This window comes from Berghia stephanieae, chromosome 6 (assembly GCF_034508935.2).
Source record: "Berghia stephanieae isolate SIO BIC M18660-M18661 chromosome 6, UCSD_Bste_1.3, whole genome shotgun sequence".
Taxonomy (NCBI): domain Eukaryota; kingdom Metazoa; phylum Mollusca; class Gastropoda; order Nudibranchia; family Aeolidiidae; genus Berghia; species Berghia stephanieae.
The window spans coordinates 8,684,560-8,696,318 of record NC_088365.1 but is presented as its reverse complement, the minus strand read 5'-3'; the positions used below and the strand labels follow the sequence as shown (position 1 = coordinate 8,696,318).

Sequence of the window (11,759 nt, the reverse complement as noted above, 5' to 3'; positions counted from 1 at the left end):
ATCTTTCAAATAACAGGGACTATTTAGCGACGTATACAAAAAATATCCAAATAACCCAAAACATTCATAGAAGTAAAAATAAAACAATGAGAACAATGAATTGCATTGACAATTGTAAATAAATGTCTTTATAATGTATGCATTAAAAGCAATTAAATGAACATAATGATCTGTAGGTATCATTTCAACATCCATAATTTGACCTGATAAGTGGATATAATGAAATAACATGAATTAAGAATAATTTAACCCCTACTGCACCTGTCAGTCTAATATTGGTGGAATGCATTTATGTCATTGATTCTATCCCTTTATTTTATTCAACACATAGAGAGCCGTTGATGAGTGTAGCATATATTTTCTTAAAATGTAAGTTCAGGGCTCTTTAATTTCTAGACACATTCTTGATGAAAGTAATGAAAGGGCTCATTGATTTCTGTAGCTAATAACAGCTAATATATTAGTTGGCCGCTATGATATAGTAAAATATCAGCCGTTATTAGCTACAGACCGGTTGAAGGTTGGAAAAGGTCTGTAGCTAATAGCAGCTAATATATTACTACTATATCATAGCAGCCAACTCTTCAAAGAGCTAAAACTGGTATCCTGACGCACAATACCGATACCGTTATGACTATAAACCAAAACAGCAGTATGTTTGGACCATTAAATGATATAATCTAGATTAAAAACTTGTTTTGTTCCTTGTTTTAATTTGCTAAACAAAAGGCATAATCCTGGGACATGCAAGGGTCATTTCCATACAAATAAACAATACTATTTTACATTATTTTCTCCAGATTGCCAACTCGGGACAATCACGATATTATCCAGACAGTTGGCCGCTATGCTGTATACCTTTTCAAATTTCTTTCCCCAAATAATAGATAATAACGTGAAGTTGAATGTATGCTTCAATTTAATTACAAAAACAGATCAAATGAACGTTTTGGGTTTCCCCTTTATCAACGGCGTAGTTAAGATTCATCTTAACTATGCCACTACCACATCATCTCATTCATCTGTGGTGTTTCAATCATCCTGTTTTGTTGATAAAGGGGAAAACCGAAATGTTCATTTGATCTGTTTTTGTAATTAAATTGAAGCTTACATTCAACTTCACGTTATTATTTATTTCTTCGAGCTTCGAGCAGCAACATTTACACTTTCCCCAAATAAGTATTTTAGTTGCATCTTCATAAGGAGTAAAGGTTATTGATAGGATTGTCAGACATCATTTGAATCCTTAATTTATCTTTACCACCATAATTCTGTCTTTCACTTTTTATCTGAAGTTGTCATCAATTTTTCAATATTAGCCTGTTGAGACTTTAAATACTGAGTGTACAACTGACGTGCGTGGTGTAAAACATGACTAGCGTTGTGTCTTCGTACAAGTCGGTCAAAATGCATCGCGATTTCTTCGTAACACATACTATTTCTCATAATAGCTTCCCTGTGCTGACTAATTATCGTAAAACACAAAAACATTAAGAAAGGGTTACCCGCACCAAATACCTGAGGTGGGGGCAGTTTGGAAGGATCTCTCAAGATAATTCTTTCACTAACTGACATAACTCCTACTCCATTTGAAAAATCAGCAGATTGGTTAGGATTAGAACCACTAGTTTTTCTAATGGCTCCACCAGAAGTATCACACAAATGGGCATTATCATCTACATTAGTTATGGGTTGAGATCTGAGCAAAGTGTCCTTATTCTCCATGACACTGTTGTTGTTATTGACATTGCTATTGTCAATATTAATGTTCTGCCTTTTCTTCGGCGAAGAAAGAAGCCTCTTCATACTTTGAAAAAGTCCAGAGCTTGTCTCCGATAACTCATTACCAACAACACTACCACTCATGTTCTCAGATTTGCCTTGTTGATTGTTTGTGTTTGAAACATTTTGAGCCCCTAAAACTCTAGAAGGAGATGGGTTATAGGTTGTCTCTGATTTTCGACTAATAGCCATGTCCGTTTGGTCACATTGCACATGAGAATCCTGAGAATTTTGCAACACTTCAGCAGAACTGGATGCAAAGTTGTTAGAATCCATCGACATGTTAAATTGGACTTGATTTGTTGAGTCAGAAGAAGATGATTGGTCAGTATTGCTTCTATAACGATCATGATCAATCTCTTCTGGTTCAAAAGTGAAGTGAGTAGGGTTGAATTTTATGGCATCATCATCATCATTCTCTGACATAGAGTTTTCTTCTCCCTTATCAGTTACATTGTTTGGGGTGTCCCCATTATTATGAGAGCATTGAGAATTTGTTTCAAAATCATTAATTTCCTCAGCAAGTGACCTGTTCGTTTGATGTACATCTGAGGTAAAAGATCCATTCTTTGCACAATTACTATCTGAACTTTGATCCTCTATATTGGGTTCTTCTTCCACAACTTCCTTGTTACTCACAACATCTACAGGCATTTCCGAAGAAGAAATAGAAGAAACCACAGCATGATTTTTACCTTTCGGAACTTCCAGTAAAACTTGATCGATGCTATCAGATTTCCTCTGCAAGGATTTCAGCAAAGGATTCTCAATTTCAGGAAAATCAGCACTCTTATCATCAAAATCCACTGGAGAGGCATCTGACGATGATACAATAGAGTGATGTCGATGGTTACGTCGCATCTGGCTTTCATCAATCTCATTACTACTCTCAGCGTCATAGGAGGCATGAACGTTTGTATCTGATGACGAAGAAACTGAGGAGGAGACTTGCAACTGGGGTTGTGAGGATTTTGGAACGGCTAGACCTGCTTGTGCAACGCGATGTAAAGCACCTACTCTGCGCATGGCAAGAAGTTTGGCATACATAGCTTGCTGGAACGAAAATGTGGGGGAACACGGGGAAGACGATAATAGTTTGGAGGAATAGTCAGGAGCAACAAGAGACAACTCAATTTGAGGGGGTGACGGGGGAAGAGTTGCCCACATAACCTCCAATACATGCAATGCATCGTTGAAAGGAAATTCACGTTTTAACTCGAGAAGAAGCCATCTGTAACAAAAAAACATATCACCCGAAGATTTTTTGAGTAGAAAAGCATGTAATTCTGGGTCATATTGTGTCATGAGCTCCATAATATGTTTAAATTTGGTCATGATAGCCTCGCCATCTATTGTAAAATTCTCTTTCAGCCTCTCCATCAGCGAGCAGAAGCAAATGTAAGCTTGCGCTTCGTCTTTTTGAGTAACCAGCAGTGGTGAGGCAATGTCACTCATACCTTGACAATATGATGTGTCTGGGTGTGTAAGAGCATACGTCACCAAAATATGAAATAATGCAAGAGTATTTTCATTATCATCGTTGCCTGCATAGAAACCAAGAGTTCTGTCAGTTCGTAGAACGTCCTTTTTCACCATACTTGCAACATATTTCACTTCTTCAGTCAGAGTATTGGTTCTGAATCTCTCTCTCCACTGTTCTCTCAGTCTTCGATATTCCTCCTCTTTCCGTTTCATGTAGTCAAAACGGTCTTTACCAGACATATCGATGGGGAATACATTGAGAAGATGTCTCCATGCAACCCGTCTCAAGGACGTCTCAATCCCGCCTTGGTAAATGGATAAACGGAACTCATTGGGCTTGACCATATACCCTGCGCTATCCAGGTAGTTGTGGAATTCCATGTCAGACATTGGCTGTTTTTTAGGCTTGATATCTTCATTATCACCTTGCTTGAGACCTAGTTTTAAAGATATGAATAGAAAAATAGTAATAATAATATAATAATAATAATAATAATAATAATAATATAATTAATAAAAATAATAATAAATAATAATAATAATAATAATATAATAATAATATCTTTATTGTCCCCAAAAAAGTGGAAATTTGCCATTTGGTTACACATTTATAACAATACAATATTGACAAAGACACACTCACACAAGATGCACACTAGTAAAATAGTAGTTATCGTAAAAAAAAAAAAAAAAAATAGTACTAAGAAAATAAATTATCATATATAATATATTTCATAGTTATCCAATCATTTGTATAAGAGTGAAACCTAGCTATACCACCAACCTAATGATGAAAACTATGCTCAAAACACTACACTGGCCGCTCTTCGAACCAACCAGAATCGAATACAAAATTGCCCTTTTTTCTTTCAACACACTAAATTCTCAATCCCCGAGCTACATTCTAGAACTGCTTGTCTCCTACTCCCCAATTCATCAACTTATGTCATCGGAGATCCACCTATTAAAAGTGCCATAAACACGGCTTATTAATTTCGGCAATAGATCTTTCTATAAAGCAGGACCTTTCATTTGGAAATCGCTTCCTTTGTCAGTAAGGCTCGCAAGCAGCATTGAGGATCTTAAGAAAAAGCTGAAATTTTTCAAGAAATTTTTATTATAGGTGTTTTCTGCTTGATGAGTTGATTATTTGTTTTATTTTTAGTTCTCATTTGTTGAATGTCACATTTTATTTTATTTTGTTTGTTGCTTTAGGTCTCTTCCAACACAATTGGGGTTATATGAGAGACTGCTGAAACAAAAAAACAAGCAATCTAACAAAAATAGTACAAATGTAAATCAAAATCATAACCTAAAGATATCAAAAGCTAAATTATAAATAACCATGAACAAACAGGCAGAAGATTTACAGAAAAAAAAAATATCCCCTGTCACAAATACAATCACAAACCAAAGAAGCAGGATAGGCTAGTAAAGAGAAGAAGAAACGACATCACTATGTATGTGTGGGTCTTTTGGCACGAATGAGTGTGTTTATGGTTTGCTTACTGCTATAGAAAAGTACTTTACTATTATTATTATTATTATAAACATGCTAAATACATGGTAAACATGTACCTAATACCACAAATTTTGCCCGTATTCCTAATATGGTAGAATAATGAGAGCTTATAGTTTTCAGTACTGTATCAAAGAGGAATTTAATGCAACATTCATGACTTAAAGGAGGGTATAACAGTGAATTTTAAAAAAAAATAACTATATAACTATAACTAAGAAAAAATAAAAAGAAAGAAACAAAACAACAATAAACTCACCCATGGCCCTCTGCATACTGTTGACTGTCCGTCCCAGATTAAGACTCAGACTGCCTGTGATAGATCCCAATAAGGAGTTCTTGTCAAGAAGACTGGTGATCCTGTGCTGTGGTATGTCCACAGGTGCTATGACATCCCATTCTTCCAAATCTGTTGTCAAGTGAAAAGAAATGGATTCATGACAAATACTTAAATGGGGAAAATGTGCAGAGAAATCTATACTTAATCTGAATTCATCTAGATTGTCAGGACTAGGAAATTCCATTTCAAACTTCATCTTCAGGATTTCTATTATGCACTTGGAAAACTGTGATTATTGGTAAAATACTTTTATATGATTTTGTTTGTAAAATATTTTCATATGATTTTGTCATGACAGACATGTTTTGACAGAAATGTGCGGCTATGTGGTCTAGTGGTATGACACTTGCTTTCGGATCGGAAGGTCCTGGGTTCGAGCCTCACGCTCGGCACATAGTTGAGTCCTTGGAAAAAGCTCTTTACTCACATTCTCTCACCGTACTCAGGTGTAAAATGAGTACCTGCCCGTTAACAGCGTTGTCTTTGTCCGAAAAATTGTAACATCGCCTAACAGGCATCATGTCCCGTCCTACATGTTAAATATTGCTGTTGACCAGGGACCCCTTGTAAAGCGCTTTGAGCACATGTAGTGGATATTGCGCTATATAAAGCTCAATTTCAATTTTTTTCAAACTCTAAAAGTGTTATAAATTCAATTAAATTAAGCCATACCTTAGATAAAATCAATAAATATGAACATTTATATAGTCATTTCCACAGATTACCATGCTCAATGCAGTTCACAATGTTTTCATTTATTCCCCCAGCAAGCCATATAGAATCATATTTCCAGTCATACAGTTCCAGTCCAGTAGCCTGTTAGGAACCCTCTTTGCTCTAACACTCTTTTAATATCCATCACTGCCAGGCATTCGATCACACCCGAGTTGAGATGGGTAATGTATGTAAAGGACACAACATCGGGTCCAGAATTGTCCAAGACCACTGTCACCCATCCAGTCATTGACCATGCTTGAAATTGCTTGACTTTTGTGATGGGACAGGACACCAAACAGTTGAGCCACCGATCCACACACAGTTTAACAGTTTCTCATGCTTTTACGCTAGGAGTAAATTCTGTAACTTTATATATCAAACCTAACCAATCTATTCTAAACAAAACTGTGATGTGTGATGTAATATAATGCTTATATAATATCACTGAAAAAACGGAGAAAATAAATATCTGGAAATGAATCCATCATTGATACGCTTTGTAAAATATAAAAGTGACATTTTCCCTCAATAACAATATCTTTTCAGAACGTAAAAAAAAAAATAACTTTAAAGTGGACAACTTCATAATACAGTTCGAAAAGATGCAGTAAGGATCATGTCACAAATCAATGATTTCAAACTTACTGATCACTGACTTTTATATAGGTAAAATCAAAACAATGAATTCCATTAAACCTCAGTAAGAGTCTCAAATCAAACAACTGGCAATGTTTTAGCAGATGAATAAACCTGAGATCCATAATTCAGAATTTCTTATATTTATACGCTGAGACAAGGGTTATAAAATGGTGACAGTAAAATAAAAGGATAAATAGATAAATCTATTCTTAAAAAATAAAAAAATGGGTTGGGGATCAGCATTGTCTCATACAGCCAATGTTAAATGTTTATCCTCGAGCATAGAATTACTGGCAAATCTAAACATTATAGGAATATTTTCCCCAGATTGAAATATGAGTAACTTGCAATCCTTTCTTAAATTAGGGTAATTCCAATGTCTGTTGATTCAAATGGATATTTAGAATATCTGTCGGGGAATAATCATGAGTCCTTAACCTTTGACCTCCAGATTTACCATAATTTGGTTGGCCTCTGATGGCTCAAAAAAATTCATCTTGGTCTACGTTAATTTCCACAATACAAATCTTCATGAGTGAACGTGAACATTAAAGGAAGATTCAGAAGAGAAAAATCTAACATGTGGAAATTAAATCCAACTAATATAATTGATACAAATTAAAAGGGTCATTAGATAAGTTGGTCTGGGATTTTTTAAAAACCAACGAAAAAAACATTGCTCTTGAATAAACCCTTCAAACATTCCCCCAAAAAATCTTTTTTTTTAAAAAGCATCCCCTCAATTGGGATGTTATGATCAGTCATTTGACGTTGGGAATTAAAATTAACTTAAAATGAAGAATTTCACTGAAAAACATTTAATTTATATCACATTATCATTAAGTAATAAAGTATCAAAAAGTATAAGCAAATTAAAAGATATTAAAACTTTTACCATGCTTTACTCTCAACTCATCATTTTTTCAAACTTTCATGTGTGAATGGAATCCTGTATGACTCGTATTTGTTATCGATCTTTAAAATGTGACCTGATGCAGCTATAGTTATTATACTGATATTTACATACACTACACTGTCATGCATATATATAAATATAAATATAAATACTTTGTAAAGTACAAAGTGAATGAAAATTAGAAATGATTTGTTCGTTTTTATAATATTGACAATAATAATGATAAAAAAGCACATGAGATATTTTGTTGCCATGATTTTTATTTTCTTGCTGATGTGACGAATGTATAAATAAAAAGTGTTTGTTACCTGCTGAATCCACATAAACCTGAACCAAAAGGGCAAACTAAAAACGAAAGCTGATAAAGAGAGGACTCTACGTTTCAAAAACTACATGTAAATTTTTTTTTCTTTTTACTGTACTTTGATTTTCAATCCAATGCTGACCTTCTTCAAAGGGTCGAAGGTCAACTTTCAATTTGAGACAGGGGTCTGCAGCGCACTGAAAGGCTGCATCCATATCCCAGTCCGACAGCATTGACAGGTAGACCGGCTGGTTCTCAGCGTCTATTGCCTGGTAACTGATGGTGAAGTCACTGATAAATGAAAGGAGAAAAACAAAAAGGTGTTTTTTTTTTGTTTGTTTGTTTTGTTTGGGTTTTTTTTGTTTTGTTTTTTTTAAATGGGGGGGGGGAGAGGTCATGCTATTAATTAAAAATTTCAGAAAACATTTTGACAAACACAAAAAGGTAAACAGAGAAAATAAGGAGAAGAAGAAGAAGAAGAGAAGAAAAGAGAGGAAGGAAGAAACAGAGAAGAAAGACAGGAAGATGAAGAAGAAAAAGAACGAGAAGAAGACAGGAAAAAAAGCAAGAAGATGGAAATTAATGATGATGATAAGGGTGATGATGAGAGCAACAATAATAAAACTTTTCATTACAAGAAAAAGTAATACTTATCAATAAATAAAACATGATGAAATTTTAAAAAACATTTATTATAAATTTACCTCTTAATATCGAAAGCCCTGGCCAAAATACCCTGCAACATCTCAAAAGATGTAATCTGAGGGTCAATGGAAAACTTCTTGTACTCAGGCTGCATCTTTCCATCGCATTTCTGTTCAAGAGAAGATGAAAAAATATGAAAGATTGTTTAGTGGAAAATACTTCTGAAAAAAAAAAATCAATTCAGTGCATACCTCTTTCAATCAAATTGTTAAATCATAAAATGGAGATGAGATTGCCTCGTGGATAAGATCTTCAAAATTATTCTTACTTACTTATTCAGCCCATTTTTTAAAATGAAAAATTAATCAAAATATATGATTTAAACTCATCAAATAATATGATAAAATGTGATATACAGCATACAGTATGCAAATATTGAGAATGGTTAGTAGCATAAATCATCTTATTAAAAAAAACTTTATTCGAAAACTAGCATAAAAAGAAGGTATCCCTCAGATGGAATTTGACTTCTTTTGGGTAAAGTAAGCAATCAAATTTCCATAAAGTTAAAGGATGAAAATCCTTCAGCAAGATCATATTTGGATTTTTCTGGGAAAATAGATATATTTAAGAATTTCCAGTATTCGGGAAATATTTGAAAGTTGCATCCCTGTAATCCCTGAATATGTCGAAATCAAAGAGAACAAAAAAAATTGGATATCTGATTTTACTTTTTTCACCAATTTCATTTTTTCTTTTTCATATTTTTGAAAATTTTCTCATTTGCGCATTTGTAAAAATATTTCATATAAAAATATACAATTTCATAATTGAAAGCAAGCCATAAATTCAGTGAGAGATTTAATCATGAATAATTGCAACCCCACACTTTTTTTTTTTTGGGGTGGGGGGGGGGGGGGTTATTACACTTGGTTCTCGCTAAAAACTAAATTCAATCCAATGTTAGATGAGAAAGTTTAGTTTCAATCTGAAGAAAACTTCCCCCTTTTTTAAGCATAAATGGTAATTAATATATTTACATTGTAAAGAATGAATATCACGGTAAAGTGATAAAAATATATGACAAATTTTGTATAGGGTACTTGATAAGTTGATGATGAATGTAAATCTCCTGATCCCGAATAAATTATTTCCAAAAGCAAACAAAACCATTATTTTTTCAATACCTTCACTTTGATGCGAATGACTTCTTTTTGGTCTAGATTGTAAAATCCTGCAGCCATGTTGCACTGTTACGACGACTCCACACTTTCACAGGGTTGTTTCAAACTCAATGACAATTTGAGGATAATCACGACTGGTCCACATAGTGGTACCATTAGCTTTCTCTTTCCCCAGCTGTTATATCCAACTTTATATGGGAAATTTAATCACATATCTAGTTCAGATACTAAACCTGAAGAAAAGAAAACATACAAATAATGTATAATTTTCACGCCCCATCATACACACCTGTCACTGGCAATCGGGCTATTGAGCGAAGTTGCCACCTTATATTTTCCAAATTTAGCAGATACTGCTTTTCACAATTCAATCCAATGTTAGATTGAAAAATTTAGTTTTCATCTGATAGATGCAACTCATCCCCTCTTTAAGATAAATGGTATTATATATTTCATTGTAAGAATGAAACACGTAAAGTGAAAATAATTGGACAAATTTGTTAGGTACTTGAAAGTTGATGAGATGTAATCTCTCTGATCCGAATAAATTTTTCAAAAGCAACAAACATTATTTTTTCAATACCTTCACTGATGCAATGACTGTTTTTGTCTAGATTGTAAAATCCTCAGCCATGTTGCACTGTTACACGACTCCACCTTTCACAAGGTTTTCAAACTCATGATCCATATGACCATTGAGATAATCACGACTGGTCCACTATGTACCATTAGCTTCTCTTTCCCCACTGTTATATCCAACTTATATGGAATTAATCACTACTAGTTCAATACTAAACCGAAAGAAACATACAAATATGATTTTCACGCCCACAACACACCTGTCACTGGGAATCGGCTATTGCAAGTTGCCGCCTAATTCCAATTAGCAGATACTGCTTTTCATCATAATTTAGTTTTGCACTGCTTTCGTACACAGCCGCATCTTTCCTGCTAATCAATAGAGCCAGCCTACCACGTATCACAGACGGCTCTCTTTCTTGTTGCCACGCAACAGATATGTGCTACATGTGGTGAATGGGACTCCTGTGAGCCAATATCGAAAATCGCCTTATCATTTTATATAAAAGACTGTTTTCTTCTGCTTTAAAACTACGGTTATCCCCCCCACACACACACACACACCCACACACACAAACAACTTGTGCTCTTTACTGCTAAAATAGGTCAGGCCCGCAAATTTAGTTTTGCACACCTTGGAGTTGGAGCCTGAATTGGGAGATATCAAAGCCATATAACAGTTTTATCATTGGAAGAACAAGTTTGTTGTAATCGGCATACAGATGAAGAAAATAACAATAAATATAGATTTTATTGATATTCATTTTGCTTAAATGGATATTAATAATCAATAAAAATATTACACAAATCATTCACCGAGTAGAGCCCCATGATGCTATAAATAAGAATCCTAGTCTAGTCACAGTCACAGTAATAGTAATAGAATACAAAGTCATAATCACAGTAATAGTAATAGAATACAAAGTCATAATCACAGTAATAGAATACAAAGTCATAGTCCCAGTCATAGAATACAAAGTCATAGACATAGAGTCAAGCCCAGTTTTGTTTGTTTTTTAATTTCCCCTCCAAACCCCCTACTAGATGGAACATTATATAAAGGAGAAAAAAAATAATACTGGGGATGTAGGAGCATTCGGAAGGCCTCCCGAATACAAAGTCATAGGCCCAGTAAATAATATCTAGAATACAAAGTTACAAAGTCATAGAGTCCCATACAAAGTAAAGTCATATTCTATCGCTACAAAGTACAAAGTCATCGTCCCGGTAATAGAATTAGAAAAAGTACTAAGATAGCTAAACTAATTTACAATTAATTCAGTTTTGCTTCATTTCTCTTTGAAAATGGGTCTGTCAGTACAATGAATGAAGGTTTGAAGAGACTTGATACTGAGACGAGACAGTCAATGAGAAGTCAATTCTTCTAACAGAACTGTGGCCTCGATTCTTGAAATAAAATTATATTTCAATTTCCCCAATTATTATGATTTATTCAATGATTAATTACATTCATACATATAATCTTGATACTTCTTCACCCAGTGGCCCCAAAAAAATTGTTAAATGTCACTAATTAAATACAAATAACCAAGTTTATTTACCTAGACAGTAGCAAGAAATGTAATATTGATCAGTGACCAGTGGCAGTCGGCAGTAGGTTACGTTTACGTTTTCGTTTATAATGAATGGTG

The 11,759-nt window shown here is 34.1% G+C and overlaps 1 protein-coding gene across 2 annotated transcripts; it reads right to left on the bottom strand.

The window, feature by feature from the left end:
• Positions 1 to 1,143: 1,143 nt before the first annotated feature.
• LOC144974440 (uncharacterized) lies at positions 1,144 to 11,759 on the bottom strand. 2 transcript variants are annotated; one of them, XM_078917314.1, is made up of 6 exons: positions 11,670 to 11,759; positions 9,532 to 9,761; positions 8,404 to 8,513; positions 7,818 to 7,990; positions 5,043 to 5,192; positions 1,144 to 3,701 (listed from the first exon to the last, which is right to left on the bottom strand). In XM_078917314.1, the coding sequence occupies exons 2-6, from the start codon at positions 9,586 to 9,588 to the stop codon at positions 1,279 to 1,281; spliced, it is 2,913 nt and encodes a 970-aa protein (XP_078773440.1). In that variant the 5' UTR covers positions 9,589 to 9,761; positions 11,670 to 11,759; the 3' UTR covers positions 1,144 to 1,278. The 2 variants fall into 2 exon arrangements, with proteins under 2 accessions (XP_078773440.1, XP_078773441.1); XM_078917315.1 differs by having other exon boundaries at positions 7,842 to 7,990; positions 11,670 to 11,748.